The sequence below is a fragment of the Dromaius novaehollandiae genome, chromosome W (genome assembly GCF_036370855.1).
Source record: "Dromaius novaehollandiae isolate bDroNov1 chromosome W, bDroNov1.hap1, whole genome shotgun sequence".
Taxonomy (NCBI): domain Eukaryota; kingdom Metazoa; phylum Chordata; class Aves; order Casuariiformes; family Dromaiidae; genus Dromaius; species Dromaius novaehollandiae.
This window is the reverse complement of record NC_088130.1, coordinates 7758942-7780124: the sequence shown is the minus strand read 5'-3', so window position 1 is coordinate 7780124 and position 21183 is coordinate 7758942. Positions and strand designations below refer to the sequence as shown.

General features: G+C 45.6%; 1 protein-coding gene across 2 annotated transcripts; it reads right to left on the bottom strand.

Moving 5' to 3' along the window:
* Positions 1-1755: 1755 nt before the first annotated feature.
* Positions 1756-20168, bottom strand: LOC135324129 (proteasome adapter and scaffold protein ECM29-like). Of its 2 annotated transcripts, none has more exons than XM_064499698.1 (4): positions 20082-20168; positions 15554-15684; positions 12357-12473; positions 1756-4693 (listed from the first exon to the last, which is right to left on the bottom strand). In XM_064499698.1, exon 4 carries the CDS (start codon positions 4307-4309, stop codon positions 2792-2794), a length of 1518 nt encoding a protein of 505 aa, XP_064355768.1. In that variant the 5' UTR covers positions 4310-4693; positions 12357-12473; positions 15554-15684; positions 20082-20168; the 3' UTR covers positions 1756-2791. The 2 variants fall into 2 exon arrangements, with proteins under 2 accessions (XP_064355768.1, XP_064355769.1); XM_064499699.1 differs by having other exon boundaries at positions 4461-4693.
* Between the last annotated feature and the right edge of the window lie 1015 nt (positions 20169-21183).

Sequence of the window (21183 nt, the reverse complement as noted above, 5' to 3'; positions counted from 1 at the left end):
CCGCTTGATCGGCTTTATTGTTGCCTTCTTGGTACACTCCTTGGATTGCCTCATGACTCCGAACATGAATAACAGAGGCAGTGGCCCGCCGCTGTTGTAGGGCTTCTTCTAGCATTAGCGCAATGGGCGATCCGGCCCATCCGGGATACGACATGTTGTGTAACAATTTAAAGACGAACATGGAGTCTGTCACTACATTCAAATGCTCTTCTGGCCACATTTGCAATGCCTGCGCCACAGCTCGGGCCTCTAGATGCTGTACGCTACTGTCCGGCTCGCTGATCTTCACTCGGTGCCATTGGGCCTTTTGATCTTGCCACACAACAACCGCTGCCCTGGTCACCGATGACGCGTCGGTGAACACTGTGCGCCCTGGTGCAGGTCGCTGTAGCACTCGGGCTTTCAGATGGGGCCGAAGGACGGAGAGGTGTGTATACATCTCCAGCACAGGCGATAATCTGATTGTTCCTGGGAATCCTTCTAAAGCTATTGCTATACTATCTTGTTTCTGGACCACGCTGTCCCATTGACTCCTTTTTACCGGCAGGTAAATGGACTCAGGCTCCTTCGCGAAGTGCCAAACGGTGGCGGTTCGTCCCTTCTGTATCATCTGTGCCAACGCTGTTACGATTGTGACGTATGCCGTACTTATTTGGTTCGACACTATCCACCATACGACTTCCGGACGCTCCGGCGTCCCTTGTCCTAGAACGCCTATGGCTCCTGTTCTTGTAACTGCCACGTACAGATTGATAGGTCTGGCCGGGTCGTATCTCGTTACTCCGCCCTTTGCCATGAGATCTTCTATTTTTCGGAGGGCTTCTAACGCGTTCGGTGTCATCTGCCTCGGTTCCCATGGTTTGTGGCCCTTGAGCAACTCGAACAGTGGCTCCATCCACTCCTTGGGAATACCTATCAGCCCTCGCAGCCATTGGAGAGCTCCAACCAATTGCTGTACATCATGCAACGTCCGTATCTCTCTATTGAGCTTTATCGGCTGTGGGACCACAGCTCTGGGGAGGATGGTGGTTCCCAGATAGTCGACAGATTCTCCCCTTTGCGTCTTTGCTTTCTGGACGTACAATTCTGCTTCATTTAGGCAGTTAATTACTGCCTGTTCTGCCTGATCGGTTTCTTGCTGGGTCTCTGCAGCTATTAGGAGGTCGTCCATGTAATGGATGATAAGCGCGCGCGGGAGCTGCGCTCTTACCGGCTGCAATACCTTAGCTACTGCCGCCTGACAAATCGTAGGTGAAATTTTTTATGCCCTGCAGGAGGGCTGTCCATTGATATCGCGCTGCTGGCTCCTGCAGATTCTCTGAGGGCAGTGTGAAGGCAAATCGAGCTTTGTCCTGAGGGGCTAATGGTATAGAGAAAAAGCAATCTTGGATATCCATCACCACCACTGGCCAATTCTTTGGTATTGCTGATGGTAGTGGCAACCCTGGCTGGAGGGCACCCATCGCTTCCATCTGCTGATTTACCGCTCGTAGGTCGTGCAGTAATCGAAATTTAGACTTATCCTTTTTGTGTATCACAAATATAGGAGTGTTCCAGGGACTGTGGCTTTCCTCCAGGTGTCCCTGCTCTAATTCTCTACTTACTATTTGTCGGGCAGCCGCCAATTTGTCCCCTGTCAATGGCCACTGCTCTACCCACACAGGCTCATTGGAGCACCATGTCAGCGGGACAGCGAAATGAGCCCCGAGGAGGTAGGCAGTGGCCCTTACCCTAAATTTGTTGGGTGAAAGCCGCTTTGCAATAAGGCATCTCGCCCTAACAATGGTTCCCCTATGGCAGTTATGTACGGCCGCACACGGATGATCTGAGCAGGCCTATCCGGGTCCTCCAATACAATTGTGATATCGGTTTCAGAAATCATAGCCTCCGCCCTGCCTCCCACTCCATCTAACGAGCTTGCCACTTTTGCTGGCCAACTCGATGGCCACAACCACGAGGGCACACACGTAACATCTGCCCCCGTATCTAGCATCATTATTAAGGGGATGCTAGGAGGACCCGCCCCTGGTGGGCCTATCAGATGCGCTTTCACTCGGGGTCTCTTCTCACACCCTAAGACCAGGGCCACGCGGGGTTTCCCTTCGGAGTTTGGTCGCTGGAGCTGTCCACCAGCGGTGTGTTGTTGTTGACGGGGGCTACTTGAGGCCGGCTCACCGGGGAGGGGTGGCCCCCTAGTTGCCCTCCCCGCTTCTCGTTTCCCGACCGCCGACAATCTCGTGCTCTGTGTCCTGGTTTTCCACAGGCCCAGCATGTAAGGCTCCCCATACCCCTTGTTGGGTGCGCGTAACTTCCCTTATTCGTGCACTGTGCTCTCAAATGGCCCATTCGCCCGCAGCCAAAGCATGGGCCTCCTTTTGGACCTCCTCTAGCTCTAACCTCCGGCATTGCCATAACTGCTGCAGCAATCTGTAGGGCTGTGGTCTTGTCCCGGTGTTCTAATACGTACTTGATCGTCTGCCCTAGACTTGCTCCCTTAGGCGCTGTTCTTAGGATTTCTTTTGTCAACTCGTTGCCCTGTTGCTTGATACATTCCAACATCACCGCTCCTTTTGCAGCGTCTGGTAAAGATGCAAGTTCTACTGCTGCCTGTAGCCTGTCACAAAACTTGTCAAACGGCTCTCCCACTCTCTGCTTCACAGTCGTCCATGGGTCTGCCTGTTGCACCAGTGGCCCAATATCATCAAAGGCCTTTCGAGATGCTTCTGTTGCCGCCAGTATCTCCCGAGGTCTCAGGCCCGCTGCCTGCTGCTGGGGTGTAGCCATGGCCGCATCATTTCCTCTTAACCGCGCTAGGGTGGATTGGCCCAGTGGGTTCTGCGGGTCTGCCTGCGCGGCCATCAACGCCTGCTGCAGGCGCGAGGTCCACGCTTCTTTCCACATAAGGACCATCGTGGGCGATAAAACCAGTCGCGCGAGGGCGCGACAATCCCACGGTATTAGGCCTCCCGCGTGCGCCGCGTCCAGCAACGTCTGTGTCACCGGGTGTCGCAGGCCCTGTTCTTGCACTGCTTTCAATAGCTGTTGTACCGTCTTTGGGTCGAGGGGCATCCATTCCACTGCCCCCCCCCCTCCCCGGGGCAACTCGTACTGGGAAGGCCCCTATTGGCGCACGAAACTTGAGGCCACTCAGGGCACATTCCGTCGCTATCAGTTTCCAGTCTGTTAGGGGAATTTCTTTTCCCCCTCCCGCTTGGGTGGAACCTGCTGTCTCTGATAGCCCTCTTTGTTTAGCTGTTGCCTCTAATAGCCCTCTTTGTTTAGCTATTGCCTCTAATAGCCCTCTTTGTTTAGCTGTTTCTTCTTCCAGAGCTGTAAGCAGCATAAACATCTGCTCCATATCTCTTGTGACTTTCCTCCTTTTTTTTTTTTTTTTTTTTTTTTTTTTCCTTCGCCTCTGACTGCGGCGGGGGAACTCCGCCCTAGTTGCTGCACCTGAGTCTTCAGTCTCCTCCTTCCGCAATGCTGGTCGACGCCCACTCCTCTCTCGGCCAGCGCCATCTTTTCCCGGGTGCGGCACCCTCGGTCTTTCCCCTGCTTCTGGTCTTTCCCCTGCTTCTTCTCTTCTTTCGTCCTCCCACTGCACCCGAATCATGGCCCCCGGTAGCCAGTCTCGGGGATCATCCACTATAAGCGGTCTTTCCTTTTCTTCTGCCTCCTCCACTTTCACCTTGCTTTCTTTTCCTCTACCCGCCACTGGCTTTTTCATATCTCGGTCTCCACAAAGGTCTCCTGGTTCTCCTAGTTCTCCCCCTTCCATCGCCCTCATTTCTTTCCACGGATACCGCGGCGGAGGCGGAGAAGAGGGCGTTATTGGGTAAGCCTCTGGAGTTTTTGCCTCCCCCTCTCCCCGCTCTGGTTCCTGATTAACCGCCTCCTCCTTTATGTCTGTTTCCACACTCTCCGTTTTCACTTCATCCCCTACTATCGCCCCTCCCTCTATCGCCTCCGTTCGCTCCTCTGCGTTTGCTGCTGTCTGTGTCGCCATTTCCGCGGACATGTGTAGCGCCGCGCGGGCAGCCTGCCAGGTCTCAAGCTCCTCCCTAGTCCTTGCTAAAATGATCGTTATATCTCCCCACGTCTTAAGCTCTGCGGCCTTCTTAGTGGCCATAGCTCTCTGAGCAAGTGCTCGAGTGCACTTCTCCCAGTTAGAAGGGGAAAAAATGTCCCCTGGTCTAACTATCGCTCCATCTTTCAGGAGCCGCCCGACGCAGTTCGTAACTGCATCCGCTCTCATAGAGAGCACCCATTCCCGGGCACCCACGCGTACAACCTTAAGTACCGCGTCCATGATCCGGATCCTCTCGACCGCCTGCGGTCCGCCGTCTCAGCTATCACGTCGGGGTCACCACTTGTCGCCTTCTGATGCGACACTCTCCCGTTCGCCTGAGACGGCACGGAGGCTCCCCCAGCCTCCGGGCCAATGAGCACTGACACCAATATGAGGATGCTGCAAATGGCGTTTATTGTACGCATGTATTCGCTTATGTACCTACAAGCATACTGCTATCTCTACGTCATATCCTTCCTCTTCCTTCCTCTTTCCGTGCCATCGCGAGATCTTCCGATCGCCGTTCCCTACATCCATCGCAGTGAGAAGAGTTGGTGCCAATTCACATTGTTTTTCCACAGGCAAACGAGGGTATCCCATCTTAACATAAATTATGGTAAAATTCTGAAAGGGTAGAGAAAGTATATAATATTGCATCAGTACAAAAGAAAAATCCATTTTTTAAGCTCTCCCCATATGCTGTGTTAAGAAATTGGTGTAGGAAACAACGGAGGTTCTCGAAGACCCAATCCTTATTTCCAAGGCTCACAAGGACTGACTTTCCAGGGGGAGGTTCAGCAAGACCTACTGATAACAGGTTTGGGGGGGGGGGGGGCTCCCTAGCTTTTCTTGTTTACTGCCAATTTCATCAACACCTTTGAGCAAGAGTTTCAAGTAGAGCACTCATGCCAAATAACGTTCTCGGTTACCTATTTCTAAAAGGAAGTAGACACTACTGAATAAATACAAAAGTCATCAACATAGGTAAGAGAACTCTTGAAATGGTTTCTAAATCATACCTAAAAGCTGCAAATGCAATTGCAAACAGAGCCCAGTGATAGGACTGCACAGGAGAGCAATATTTATATCGATCTTTAATTGTTAGTAGTATAAGGATGACTTTTATCCAAGATAAGAAGTGACAGGTGCCCCATCCCCAAACTTCTGGCAGAAGCCCCACCCCTAGCAGCCATCACATGTCCCACTTGCCCCAGAAGTCCCTCCCCTCTTCTGGTCATGTGGTCTGTTTACTCCAACTCTGCTTGCCCCTGGGGTTGCCATTTTGTTCCCTGTGATTGGCTGGCAGGACCAGCCACCCCTTCCAGTTTCCTGGAAGTATGTCAGAACAGGAAGCCCCTGCCCACTACACGGAGGACACCATTTTTGACAATGTCATACCCCATGTATTTTCATACTGTTCTGTGATTGGCTGGCTGCCATTTTTTGATACCGTCATCCCCACGTGATCTCAGAGCACCCTCTGATTGGCTGCCCATTTCCTTTGGACCAGGAATTGCTCATATATAAAAATATATACTTTTATTTTTATATATATATATATACACATATACACACACACATCTATAAAGGAGTATACACATATGCATAAATATATATTCTATAGCTATATTTATACATAAATACATGTTATATATAAATAATATACATATATCCATAAAGGCGTAGGTATAAAATGCATAAAACATTTCAGATGATGAAATGAATAATTAAAGTTTAAATGTGAATAGAAAGTAATTAAATAAAAGTAAAAAGCAGGTTTGGGACACCCCCCCCCCCCCCCCACGACTGTTTTTACTGAACAAGCCCTAATAAGTTTGGGGTGGGGAGAAGTTCAATAGGGTGAGAGACCCCAAAAGGGGGGGGGGGGGCACAAAGAAGTTGGAACATGCCCAAGGGCTAAAGACCCGTCCTAGGAGGCCCACCGAGGGGCCCCCTGCACAACGCCTGCCATGTGCAAAGAAGAGACTAGTCCTGTAAGCCAGACCGAGAGGTGCCTGGCCCCAAACCACCAGGATGACCATGCAGTATTAATGGGGCAGAATTTGGGCTTTGCGCAGTGCTGCAAGACACAGGCAACGCTATCTGTGAAAATGGAAAACCGGAACAAAATGCCAACTTCAGAAGAATATGTGCGTAGGGAAAATAAGGAAAAGCCCCAAAGGAATTCCCAAAAAAGACCATGCAAAACAGAAGAACTGGCTGATGGGCCCATGAATCGCAAACTATATTTCGAGGTATTTCTCACACAGAGAGGGCAGGTGGTGGGGGGGGGCAGATCCTTTTGCCCACAGTTGTGGGGGAGCTTACAGCTACCCATAAGACCATTACGGGGTGCAGACCGGTGCTATATGTGTTTCCTTATCCTTAGGTAGGTACTGTAAATAAGAGGTAGAAGACTGAGCATGTAATCAAGACTGTTTTGTTAGACCATGATTACCGCGGAAGCAGGAAGACCCAGGCTTTGGGACACAGCCTGGAGACCCATGCTCTTAGTGACCACAGCTACTGCAGAAAGAGCAAGGGGAGCAGTGAGAGCAATGGGGGTGTTGCAGAGCTGAATTGGGTACAGAGGAGTGGCAAGCAAGATGGAGGGCATAAAAGGGCTGGTGGTGCTGTTAATTCTGGGGGCTTGGCTCACCAGCTAGTGAAACAGAAAAAAAACGTTACAATGAAGACTGCTAATTAGGAAAGCTAAACAAAGGGGTTACGGGGACCACAAGGGCCTTTAAACGCAAACTGCTTTTCTGAACCTAATGGGGCAGTGAACATGTCTCCTACTAGGGCAAAAGATGACCCCTTGGAAGGGACTTCCTGGTTACTGCAGCCCCCTGTAGAGCAAGAGACTCTGCCCCCACAAGTACACAATGAGGATGTCTCCCAGGAGGGGCCACCAGCTGCACTACCAAGCCCCCAGGGGGCATTTGAAAGCCCAGCTTTACCCCCACCCTCAAATGTAGCAGGGGAGGTGGAAAGGGTGGCAGCCCGACCTGTCGCTTCCATGGAACATGTGTGGCAGTGGGAATGGCTGATCCAGAGGTTTGGGGCTAGGCAATATGTAGAAGAATACAGATTTGTTAATTTAGATCAGGCATCACTACACGAAGCTTATGAAACACTTGTTCGGGGTGTAGAGCAAATTTTTGACCATTTACGCAAGCTGTTTGAACCTGGTGATTATGCTCAGCTCTGTCTTGAAGCTGTCAGCATGCACGACTCTCTATATTCTCCCACTATTAATTTAAGCAATATGAAGGCAGAGAATATTTTAGACTGGGTCAGTACTCTCCTACAAAGTAAGAGAGCTGTGTTTTGATCAGACTTTACACCTGGCTATCAGTATTGTAAAAGCCGTTGGGGGTGGGGGACACAGAATGCTACAGTCTATCCCAAATTCCAAAATTATAGACAAAAAGCGGTGCTATTTAATTGATCTAACAGCGACAATAATCTCTGTTTTGCTGGGAGTCTCACAGCGCTTACAACAGTGAGGGATCTAACACATGCAGAATTGTTAAGTGGAGCAAAAGAGCTACATGACAAACTGGGGTGGTCTGTGCACAGGAAGGTCATGCTGAGTGACATCCCCTTGTTTGAATATCTGCTACATGTTAATATATGCATCATCCTCCTATCTGAGGGCAAAAAAGGTTGGGAGATTTTTAAGCCAAACGGCAGTCTTAGATATCCCAAGACCGGTTTCCTCCTTTTACGTGATGAACATTAGTATGGTGTTAAGGATGTCAGGAAGGTATTTGGGGCAAGAAACTTTTGTGAGCTTTGTCAGACATTGTATAATCATGGCCATAGCTGTAAATCTGCTATGAACAGATCTGTAACGTAAACCAGCACCAGTACTTCATGCCCATGATCAAAAACCCAGAAGCAGGGCAGGGCTGTATTTTCTACGACATGGAATGTATGCAGGAAACTGGGACACATGTCCCAAATTACATTTTTGCCATGAAGTTAGCACTGGAAACACCTTGGGATCAAGAAGGAGGAGGGGTGGAAAGGAAAACTGAAGAAGAATGGGAGTTCAAAGGGGACACATGCCTCGTGAACTTTATTCAGTTGTTTATGGACACACAGTTTCGGGGCTACATTTTCCTAGCGCATAATGCCAAAGGCTATGATGGCTACTTCATTGTTATCCAACTTCTGAAGGAAAAAATGGATGTGCAATTAATCACCCAAGGTGGTAAACTCATGTACATAGATATACCCACCCTGAGTAGATGCTTCATAGATTCTTTAAATTTTTCACCCATAAAGCTAAGCAGCCTTCCCCAAGCATTGGGATTCCAGGGCTGCAAAGGTTATTTCCCTCATTTTTTTCAACACTGCTAAAAATAAAAGTTATGTAAGCCCTCTTCCACCACCAGAATATTATGGTATGGACAGCATGATGCTTGAAGAGTAAAAGCAATTCTTGGCATGGCACACAGCTAATCAGGAGAAGATTTTTGACTTGCAAAAAGAACCAAGTTACTATTGCCAGCAAGACGTAAAAATGTTGAGGGAGGCCTGCAGAGCATGCAGGAATGAGATTATGGTGATGACCCGTTGCACATTCTGAGAAGGAGGCGATGAAGAGGTGAAGGTGGAACGCTGTATAGACCCCTTTCAGTATACTACACTGGCCTCTACTTGCATGTCCACATACCGGTTTATGTTCCTTAAACCTAACATGGCAGCACTCCTCTCTCCAGATGGCTATCATCAGAGGAAAAAGATATTCGACCCCCTCTATTCAATGGCTTATGTACATGGCCGAAAAGGAAAATATTCAAATCTGTCATGTATTACAAGGCAGTGAATATCAAGTAGGATCCTGCTTCTTGGATGGCTTTGCAGTCATTGATGGGGTGCCGACAGCTTTCAAATGTAATGGGTGCTTTTTTCACGGCTGTATTGAATGCTACCATGGAAATGACTGGAACCCTCTGGTGGGGGGCCACCTTTGGATATTTGTATTACACAACCCAACAAAAGATGGACGATCTAAAGAGAGCGGGCTTTAGCATCAGATCTCTATGGGAGCATGAGTGGGTCACTATGAAAAAATCAGAGGGGGAGCTCACAGAGTTCTTTGCCAGGACCAAACTGCCCACACCGCTGATCCCCAGAGATACGCTTTTCAGCAGCAGGACAAATGCCATTTGTCTGTATTACAAAGCAGCCCCCAATGAAAAGATACATTACTATGATTTTATTAGTCTCTATGCCTTCATCAACAAAACAAAACAATACCCTCTTGGGCACCCCAAAGTTATTTTTGAGAATTTTGACACCCTGACGGTCTACTTTTGGATGGTAAAGGTGTCCCCACCTCATGGGCTCTGTTTCCCTGTGCTTCTGCTGACCTGACCTGTTGTCTAGGGAGGTTTGCTGCTTGCCAGGGGCTCGTATCAGGGGCATTGTGTAAGGACTGCCGAGGCTTGTCTGGCCCTCAGGCTATTACCCCCTGGTGCTCTTCCATGTGGCACCAACAATACTGCCAGGGGAGACCTGGAAAGTATCGAGTGTGACTACATGGCTCTGGGGGTGATGGTCAAGGGCATGGGGGCCCAGCTGGTTTTCTCCTTGATCTTGCCAGTGAGAGGTAAGGGCTTGAGGAGAAGTGGATAGATCCTGTGGGTCAACAATTGGTTGCGCAGCTGCTGCCGGCAACAGGGTTTTGTTTTTTATGACCATAGGACCCTCTCTGAGGACTGAGGACTGCTTGGAAGATAAAGAATCTGCCTGACTAAGCGGGGAAAAAGTATCTTTGCCATGGCCAATCTGGTAAGGAGAGCTATAAACTAGGAACAACGGGGGAGGGAGAAGATAACAAACAATCAAATGAGGAAGTGGTGGACGGGGTTGGCAAGCAAAAGGTGCAGGGTGATGTGAACAGAAGGGCCCTTGTAATCAACAGAACAGGGCTGAAGTGGAGTCACCCCCAGCATATGCAAATAAATAAGGACGTACCTACAAGACAGCATTATGGGGAAAGCTGTCACACCCTTTCTGGGAAATCAGCATGTCTGGGTGCCTCTCTGAAGTGCCTGTACCCTAATGCACACAGCATGGGGAACAAACGAGGAATTAGAGGTCTGTGTGCAGTTACAGGGCTATGATCTCATTGGGATCACAGATGTGGTAGGATAGCTCACATGACTGGAGTGCTGAATGGATGAATACAGGCTCTTTAGGAAGGACAGGCTGGAAAGGCGAGGCGGGCGAGTTGCTCCTTATGTGAGAAAAAGCAGCTGGAATGCATGGAGCTCTGCTTTGGGATGGATGATGAGCCAGTGGAGAGTTTATGGGTTAGGATTAGAGGGCAGAACAACGTGGGTGACGTGGTAGATGTCTGCTACAGACCGCCTGATCAGGAAGATGTAGATAAGGCCTTCTTCAGACAACTGGAAGAAGCCTCACGTTTGTAGACCCTGGTCCTCATGGGGGACTTGAACCACTCTGACATCTGTTGAAGTGACAACACAGCAGGGCACAAGCAATCCAGGTGGTTCCTGGAGTGCATTAATGATAACTTCCTAACACAGGTGATGAAGGAGCCAACGAAGGGAGATGTTCTGCTGGACCTGATTCTTACAAACAAGGAAGAACTGGTTGGGGATGTGAAGGTCAGGGGCAGCCTTGGCTGCAGTGACCACAGGATGGTGGAGTTGAGGATCCTGAGAGGAAGGAATAAGGCAAAAAGCAGGATCACAACCCTGGGCTTCAGGAGAGCAGACTTGGGCCTCTTCAGGGATCTGCTTGGAAGAATCCCATGGAATACAGCCCTGAAGAGAAGAGGGATCCAGGAGATCTGGTTGTTTTTCTAAGGATCACCTCCTCCAAGCTCAAGAATGGTCCCTTCCCACGTGCAGGAAATCAAGCAAGAGTGGCAGGAGGCCTGCATGGATGCACAAGAAGCTCCTGACTAAAGTCAAACATAAAAAGGAAGTGTATAAGAGGTGGAAGCAGGGACAGGTGACCCAGGAGGAATACAGAGATACTGTCCAAGTGAGCAGGGATGGGGTTAGGAAAGCCAAAGACCGTTTGGAGTTGAATCTGGCAAGGGACATGAGGAGCAACAAGAAAGGCTTCTACAAGTACATAAGCAGCAAAAGGAAGATTAGGAAAAATGTGGGCCTACTTCTAAATGGGGCAGGGGCCCTGGTGACATACGACACGGAAAAGGCTGAGGTACTCGATGCCTTCTTCACCTCGCTCTTTACTGGTAAGACTGGCCTTCAGGAACAGGTCCCTGAGACCAGTGGGAAAGTTTGGAGCAAGGAAGACTTACCCTTGGCAGTAGAGGATCAAGTTAGGGAACGTTTAAACAAACTAGATATCTCAAGTCATGGGACCTGACAGGATGCATCCACGAGTGCTGAAGGAGCTGGCTGATGTCATTGTGAGGCCACTCCTGATTATCTTTGAAAGGTCATGGCAATTGGGGGAGGTTCCTGAGGACTGGAAGAAAGCAAATGTCACCCCTATCTTCAAGAAGGGCAAGATGGAGGATCCAGGGAACTACAGGCTGGGCAGCTTCACCTCAATCCCTGGGAAAGTGATGGAGCAAATCCTCCTGGAAACCATTTCCAGACACATGAAGGACAAGAAGGTGATTGGGAGTAGTCAGCATGGATTTATGAAGGGAAATCATGCTTATCCAACCTGATAGCCTTCTACGATGAGATGACTGGCCTGGTAGATGAGGGGAGAGCCATGGATGTTGCTTATCTTGACTTTAGTAAGGCAAGAAGGGAGGAGGAGGAGGTCAGGGGGACCCATAAGTGCTGGGGAAAGACTGATAGTCACAGTAAAGCATTGTGGTCAAAGGCTTTACCGACTCATTAATCCCCTTGAGTTGTGCACCTCAATTAGTGACAATTATTCAGGAATGAAATACAAACAGCAATTCACAGCAGAAAAGGTTCAAACACTGAGCTAGACCCACACAGTGTTGATGTGATCTGTTCATGTGTTCAAAGACATGCAGATTTTTCCAATTTAAGACCCTGATCCTGCACACGTCAAGATAAGGACTAGTTCTCACTAGCTGCTTGCACAACGGGCCTCTACAATACAAGTGATGACAATTCATGCATTTCATGAAAGATCAAGAGTAACTGTCAGAAAAAAAAGTCAGTAATGCAGCAGCTTTATGAAACAAACTTTCATCCACACCATACTGTAGAGTTCTGTTAAAAAAGAAAAAGTCACTTAAAACATCAACCTTAACACAATAACATGCTTGTGAAGAACAGATACTTACAGTGACAAAAGACACCGCAGCAGGATCTTGATATTGAACTAGTAAAGTCTCTACTGGAAGCTGAATTATTGGACAACTTCTGATGTGCTTATTCAGGTGAACCAACAGCTCCATGACCTGAGAGGAAAAAAAATAAATAAAACCTCTTAAAGAACAACAGTTAACTTCACAGGTTTGGGCTTAACACATCCACAGTATACTACATGGGCCTATTAAACACAAATCAAGTCTCAGAGTTCCCAATTACTTGATCTCCAGTCTCTGATAAGATGGCAGTAATCGCTTATCATATCATCTTGGAGCCTCTGTGATATGTTTTGAGTCACTGTTGCAAGAACACATCAAACATCCCCAAATCCACTTTACAACTGGTGCCTCTGTCAGCAGAAACATCAGAAAGGACTGATTATTGAGAATGACCAATTGTTTGCTGTCCCTCAAGACTGAAACAACTTGAGTAATTTTGTACTATTGCTGTCTATGCTCTATCTTGTGGCTACAAGATAACCCCAATTTCTGACATAGAACTTGTGAAAAGTCCCAAATGACTTTAAGAAAATTGATGTTTAGTGCTGAACAAGACAGAACTGAAGTATTTTATACAAGCCCCTTCTTCCAGAAGTGCCTCACTTTTTTTTCTCTGAAATCAAAAAAGTCAGAAGTAGATTAAGATGTTGGGAACAGACTACCTCAGTGGAGTCTCTGAAACACTCCCCTTTTGGCCAAAGATAGTGTTCAGTGGCCTACAAGCCTTGTATTGTACACAAGGCGCAAAATACGGGAAAATTCACACAAGCTTATAGTGAAGCAAGAGAACCACATATATGTGACTGAACAAGTTTATTAAACTCTTTTGTAAATTATCCAAGACAGCAACCGAAAAAAAGAAAAAGTTTGACTGATGCCATGCTTCCCCAATCATTAATGCCAAATCAGTGCACTAATGCTCTCACCCAGCAGTACTAATTTGACCCAGATCAGACACGTCTGCACTTCTGTGGAATTAACCAGAGTACAATAGAAAGTTTGATTGCTTTATATGTTTTTTTCAACCTTTACTGATGTTTATGGGGAAAAAAAGTAATTTTTCCCCTCAACTCTGGCTGATAATTTAGAATTACTTCACTGTCTGTGTAAGGACAAAAAAAATCAACTATTAAATAACACTTTTGTTCATTTTTTAATTAATTCTGAAAACAGAAAACCAAGAATCAACTCCCCTTCACTGATCTGTCAAGAACAGAATTAAGGATTATTTCCTTGATTACAACTGATTTGACAAACACCAGAAAGCACAGGAAAGTGGTCATGATATTATCATCATCTTGTACAGAAAATACCATTTAAACAGATAGGAGGCGGAAGAGGAAACAAGTTTTATTTCTTTTTTTTTTTTTTTTTTTTATTCTAACACAAAACCTACACATCCACTAGGAAACTGATGTGGGATTTTGGGAGGTCTCTTAAGACTTACTTTTTAAAACTACAGTCTTGCCCCTTTCCTGAACCTCACAATACTGCAATAAACTTGGTCAACACATTCCAATTTATAAAATGAAAAATATCAGATATTAATATCCTAAGAAATTTAACCAGTTAGTTGGATGTCTTTCCTCACAGCATCATGTGCACACAATAAGCGTGTATTCAACACAACAGTTCATATTTAGTCAAAACATCTGTCTTTCAACACAATGGAAAGGATCCACATCTAGGGCCAATTTTCATGTGATTATTGTTGGGACCATGCTTTGCTGCAGAACTCTCTGAAAAATCTGTGCTCTAATTAATTGTGGATTATGAACTCTACTGAAGAGGCTGGCAATGGCACAGTTGTTTCCCCATTTTTACAACAATAAGTAATAAAAGAAAAACAAAAAAACTTTTTTTAATCTCAGCGATAGCCCATTTGTCCTAAAGAGACCAGAGCTCTGCTCAAGGGAGGCCTTGGTTCAAGTCTCTAGCCAGGCAGCTCCCTCTAGAGGGATGAACAGTTGCAAGAAGAATTCACCCTCAGCTTTCTGGCCCAACTGCTTGCTCTAAATCTGGCCAGATCTCTTATAGCCAGTTGCCACTACCCCATTGGTCTCTTCTGGTCACATCCTCCAAGCACAATAGCAAACATGAGTGGGTGTTTGTGGAGGACTGGCTTGAGGGCAGAGGTCATGTGAAGATTGAACAACTAAAGGAAGCAGAACTAAGTGCATATCGCACACAGTTGATGTGAGCCAAGTCCCATATGAGAGTAAAAACAGCTAGAGCCAAGGACACATTGTCCTTGGCTCCAAGGTGTTATCAATGATTAGTCCTGGGAACTTGCGGGTGATGTAATGCAGAAGTTGCTGGGTAAACCAAATTGCTGTTACCAATAAGGAGCTCAGCTTTTGCAATATGTATGAGCCTGATTAGTCCTGTGCTATATAAAGAAAGACCACACCTAATAAAGTTGAAGTACGCTGATCACTCATATTGAGCGTCTGGGTCTTCCCTCCGTCGGCTCCTCCCGTGCAAGTTTCCAACAGGTGTTTCTCTGCTTAACTTCCAAACCAGATCAGATCTTTTCTGCCCTTAACACTGGGTTTGGTGATCCCATCGCACAATCACTCAACTGCTATTCTGTGATACTTATGTAACAGTATGGGCCTGGAACACACCTGCTACTTAACAGAGTCCATTCCCCTGCTACAGAAAACAGCTATATCACATAATTCCTTCAGACATATTAAATTCCACCTTAAAACCAGTTGGGTTCCTGTTCCTGTAACCAGGTAAGGAATGATACCAATGAGTACATCTCGCATGGTCTTATGCAGGCAGATGCAAGCTTGCCCCACCTGTGCTATTAGCCAGATGGGTGCAAACCAGAACTCACCTAGAAGTCACATAGTTGTAACTTGGGTGACACTGACCCTAAACCAACAAGCCCTGGTCTCAGGTCAACTCATAGCTAGCTGGCTTCAAAGTGTAAACAAGCCAAGTCTGCGTACAACTGCAAAAGACCCTGCTTATATAGAGAATGACTCCCATTTTCTCTCAAGTGTTGCAACAGCACTATCCTCCGCATCACACTCATGACATTTCATGAAAGTGTACATCTTCTTATAGAAAACACCCAAGATCAGTAAATCGTGATATAGCTAGACATCTACATCTCCCCAATCAGTACAACTTATCATTGTGTTAAACTGCACCCATACCTTTTTACGAACTCCTTCCTGTGTGCTGGATAGCTTGAGGAGAACAGGGGGTAGGAATTTGGAGATAACATTCTGTAACTGTTCATCTGTTTCTGCATGGCCAAGGTGCAAGAACACGCGTTCAAGTTGATCTGCAATTAAAAAAAAAACAGAAATCAAATTCAAAATCCCAGCAGCAGGAAAACAACTTTCTCCTAACATCCCCCAATGAGTTTGCAATAAATGCCACATATAACTCTTAAAGTACTTCTACCTCAACAGCACAACACGGTTCCATTTTCTATTTTTAACACTGAATGAACAAATTGTTGATGGCAGACACCAGCTTGATGGCTTCCAGTACCGGAGCCCTCAATTATGTGCAGACCAGTCCTATCAAACGTAGAAGCAACAAACATTTCCTTGTCATGCCTCAGTGCTGTGTTTCACCTATAAGCTGGAACACCTCCAGAGGTGAAAGGAATGGTCAGTATCTCTAGTCATTCTTTGACCTCTCTGCTCTGGCTGCAAAGGTATTGTTTGTAGGGCTGGTAGCTTTTAAAAATATTCTTGCTGTGATCTGGATTCAGATCATGATGTTCCACATACTCTCCTAGATAATCAGGGCAACAAGATTCAGCCAATTCTTATTATTCCTTTTGCTACATCTAAGGTTCCAGTCACGCACCAGGACCCCACTGTGGGAGACACTGTGCAAACAGAACAAAAACACAAAATACTTTCAGTAGAACCTGAGACAGATTACAGCTAGTATCACAGAAAGGAAAAGTCTAGGCAAAGCTCAAGGTATAAACTTGGAGCAAACAGCACCATGGCAGCTGTGTACAAATGAACAGGCTGCACACTTGAAAGCACAAGAAACAAGCTTTAAAGTGAGAGAGAACTACATGAAAAGCTTGAGACTATTGTCCCAATTCATTCCAGAGTAAACCTGTTACTGATGGAAAGGCTAAATCACTACTAAATCCTGAGACATGCATTTGTAGGACACCTTGACACAGGTTAACCTGTTCTTGTGTGTTTCTGGCCTCTTGTTAAGCCACATAAGTCTCTCAGCATGATTTTATGAACTGAACAAACCTTGTCTGGATCAACTAATTATTTGTTCCAATTTGTTAACCCAGTTTTCAAAAGACAGTGTTATCATCCATAGGAATTAGATGGGGATTTCAAAACAGATGAGCACAATTTTGCTGCAACTTAAAAGACAAAGTTTCTATTATTGCTCTATGAAGCTGTTGGAGCATTGTAACAAATTTATTTTCCTCTCACCAGCATGTCTCTTGTCCAACCCTAGAAAGGAACAAAAAAAAAATTCTTTCTGTCAATAAGAAATTAGAAGTTGCAATTGGCATAAGATCAAGGGGGGAAGAATAGGAAAAAATATAGAAGCATCTGCTTTCTGTATGAACTAGCGAAAACCTCTGTTCCTAAAAAGATCAAGACCAAAATCTTCTATCAGCAACTCAAGCACAAGGACTGAGGGCCATCTGTCCTTATACTAAGGAATGGAAGAATCACTGTTTTAAGCAAAAGGATGTAGTGCCCTGATAACTAAGCTAGAAAAAAAGCAAAACATGACTGACAAGAAACCTCAACAGTATTCCCACTGGTTGGGTTGAGGAGAGTTTTTATATATATGCAGGGTTGGGAATGCCTCTATTTTCTGCATTGTGACTGTGCAGGCCACATCCACTCTGACTGCAAGGAGATTGGGCGCTATTGAGGGACTACGGGTTGTAAGAGTTCTACCAGGAGGAGGTAGAAACAGCTCCCACATAGACTGATCTAAAATGTTATTAGCTCAGATTACAGGGAGAACAAAGGGCATCCTCCTTCAGTAGAAGGGATCTGTGAGGATCAGTAGAGGGCAGGCTGTGAAAGGGTCCAGAGGCATAAAAAGGAAAAAGAAGGCCTCAGTAGCTCACCCATGGCATCCATTCAATGGTGTGACAGAAATGTCAGTAGAGTTACAGGCCAGCACTCCATCAGCTCAATTAGAAGCAGGGAAAAGTAAGAAGAGGTAAGGATCTTGGTATTTTACCACAGGAAGCAGTAGCCAAAAGAGGCCACACTAGTATAGGCCAGAGTTAAATGGAGAAGAATTTGGGTGAATGTACAACTCAGTCAAACCTTCAGTGGATAACAAGGGCATTCAAATTTAAATAGAGCTAGCAGAATTTAAGGGGGCCCTGAAACCTCTCACTATGCAGATGCAGAAGCCTTTACTGTCCTATCGTCTAATTTTGTTATCCCTATATTGAGTCCTCACAACATCCTTCCTCTGCAGGCAGCAGAATAAGCGCACATATCACTCCCAATATTTTATTTCACATTGAACTAAATAAGGCAGGCAGTTGAAAAGACAGAGGGCTACAAAATTTTAATGTCAGATAAATTACAAGCCAAAATTTTACAGTGCTTACAGTGCAAACTGACTTATTAGTGAATCTCTTGTCTCAGATTTCACCTAACATTTATGCTATCAGCTGCTTCCGGGAGTCAACAGTTTTGAAATATGTTTTATATTCTGATTTTTTTTTAATCCCAACTCCCCTGTCTCTTCACCTGACTTTTATGTCATATTTCATTTCCCTGGATTATCTCCTCTATGTAGTACCTCCAGGATGTTGTCTGTGTTATCCCTCTCAGCTCCCCATCCCCTCAGGAGCAGCTGGCCCTTGCTACTCCCTGACGATGTATACATTTCCCATTAACAGACCTTCATCCTGATCAGCCAGAGAGGGGAACAGAATGAGACCATTGGTGCTGTTTGTGTTTCTGTGAGTGCTGAGAGTTTCTGTCTGTGTTGATCTGTGTGACTGATTGTGTGTATATGTGTACTGTATACATGTGGTTGCGTGCCTACTGGGAATACAGGCTCAGCCTTGCTACTGGTTGGACCTGGAGACATGGAGCTGTGGTAGCCTTGCTTCTATTGGGCTACCAGATTTGGCAACTCCCTAACAGGCCTCACTAAAGAGGCTCACTTAATCCACCTGTTCTGTTAAAGAAATTGACTCTCAGTTCAAATGCTATTTTGTACATACAGATTTTCTTCCCTCTACTTATGCAAGATAAAGAATTAGCTACTTGCGACATTTACAGCTCTTATAAGCAGCACATCAGCTATTCTGTACAGACCTCTGTGATATGTATTTGTATAACTGAATATCAAGTATGAAACACTGCTTATGAAAGCTGATTCAAGGGACTAGTGAGACTTGGACACATCAAGCTAGACACACTTCACAATTTAACTAATCAGTACCATAGCATCCTAGGAACCCAAGAGGAGAGTCTGGGCCTTCAGAAAAACAGAACGGGAGTTGTGACAACACAATTCTGGGAACAAAGCAGTAATTAATCTTCACCTCCCCCTAAAACTAAACTCTACTTGATAGCAAGGATGCCAGGACTACTATGTTAAAGTATTTCATTAAAAATTAAAACCCACCCCATGCCTTACTAAACTCTGTAAAGAACTATTATGTTGTACTAATATCCCCAACATTTTCTCCAAAAAGGCCCTATGCCAAATAAAGGAATACTGGATAGAGGAGTGACTCAACTTTATTACTTGAATGACAGGGGAAGCTTTAGGAAAACACATGACCATTAAAGCAAAACCTTAAGTGTAGCTCAGCTAAGCAATTGTTTCTGCACTATTCTGGATGCGAGAGAAAGGATAAAGTTAGGGAGTCAAACTCTGATTCTTTCTATTGTGTCACTACTAAAATAGAAGACATTCTTGTGCAAATGATATATTTTTTTTCCTCCTAAAATCTAATATCCGGTATGATTATAGCAGCAGACAGGGAATCAGAATTCACAGGTGATACTCCTGGCTCTACTAATAACTCACTGTGTGACCAAATCACTTTTAAGGGAGCAGGAGAACTAGGCCAGTCACCAGTTTATTTTATAAGCTCTGACTGAGGGGAAAGGATTTTCCTTCTTTTAATCATATTCCTCCATTTCCACAGCAAAAGATTTTATAAAGACTTGAACTGTATATTGAAATCCAAATTTTAGCAATATGTCAGGTTTAGGATCTCCACTCAAATAGTTGACTCTCTGAAAATTACCTTCCTTTTGCACCTGAACTCTTTAAGAGTCAACTAAATGATAAGCACTACAGGTTAAAGTTTCTTATAGCCACTATTTTGAGAAAATTCTCATCATCCTAAAGAAGATCAGGTTTCTTTTAAGATATGTTGCAATTTGGTTATTTAATGCATATCACACAAAACAGTAAGTCTGCCTGAAAGTTGTTCAGTTAAACATTCTTTTGTACCTAAATTTCTTATGCTTTTGTTAAACCTTACTTCAGACTACACCAGTTTCCATTCGTGGACAAAGGAGGTACTGAAAAAAAAAAAATAAACAACCCTATCTTTCCCTTCCTCAAAAAACATACTCTTCTAAGCACACTAATAAAAATCCCCCCAATTCTATACATCTGTATGGATGCAGAGGACAAGTAACCAGGATGACAATCAAATTATTAACATGAATCTTAACTTACAAACATTCTTCCTTTCAGAGTGACTTAATACAAGAAGAATTCCCTGACTGGCAGCAGCAGTGGGGTCTGTCATGGTCACGACAATGATTTATTCCAGCTGTCAATGTAATAAATAGCTGGTCTCAGGTCAACTCATAACTAGCTGGCTTCAAAGTGTAAACACTTAAAGTCACTTAAAACATCAACCTTAACACAATAACATGCTTGTGAAGAACAGATACTTACAGTGACAAAAGACACCGCAGCAGGATCTTGATATTGAACTAGTAAATTCTCTACTGGAAGCTGAATTATTGGACAACTTCTGATGGGCTGAGGGAGCTGGCTGATGTCATTGACCATGATTACCATGATTACCGCGGAAGCAGGAAGACCCAGGCTTTGGGACACAGCCTGGAGACCCATGCTCTTAGTGACCACAGCTACTGCAGAAAGAGCAAGGGGAGCAGTGAGAGCAATGCGGGTGTTGCAGAGCTGAAAGACCATGATTATTATTAGGTACAGAGGAGTGGCAAGCAAGATGGAGGGCATAAAAGGGCTGGTGGTGCTGTTAATGTTAAGAAATTGGTGTAGGAAACAATGGAGGGTTGGCAGATGGGAGTCTTCGTCCTCCACAGGCAGTATTCTCCAGTGATTATCACCTGCCTTTTCTTCTTTGTTCGGTGACTTGGTTGAGGATCAGCAGACTCTTATGCTTCCCTTGATGGAGTTTGTTCCTCCTCACTTGGTCCCGTGGCAATATACCTGTTTTAAAGTTGCTGCAGATCTGTAGGTGGAAGAAGAAGCAGCCTTTCTTCTGTTGCCAGAAATCACAAGCTTCCAGCCTCCCCTTGGGAGGAGGACTCCTTGGAGCGTAGCCTCTAGTTGTCCCTCCTTCCTTGCCTCATGGGGCTTGGACTGTTGCCTTTGCAGGGCCTCTGCAAAGACCTTGTATATCTCCTTTTTGCCTTTCCTGATGCTATAAAGTCTGCTCACCTCCTCCTTGGCCTCCAGGCTCCTTGGCCTGGTGGCTCAGCACCTCAACCCAGAACACACCTCCCACAGGTGAGGACACCATCACCTCCAGCCCCAGGCAGAGGCACCAGGTACTTCCTGCAGCCGC

Coding starts and splice junctions, on each gene's coding strand:
- LOC135324129 (XM_064499698.1), bottom strand. CDS start 4,309: ATGGACGCGGTACTTAAGGTTGTACGCGTGGGTGCCCGGGAATGGGTG.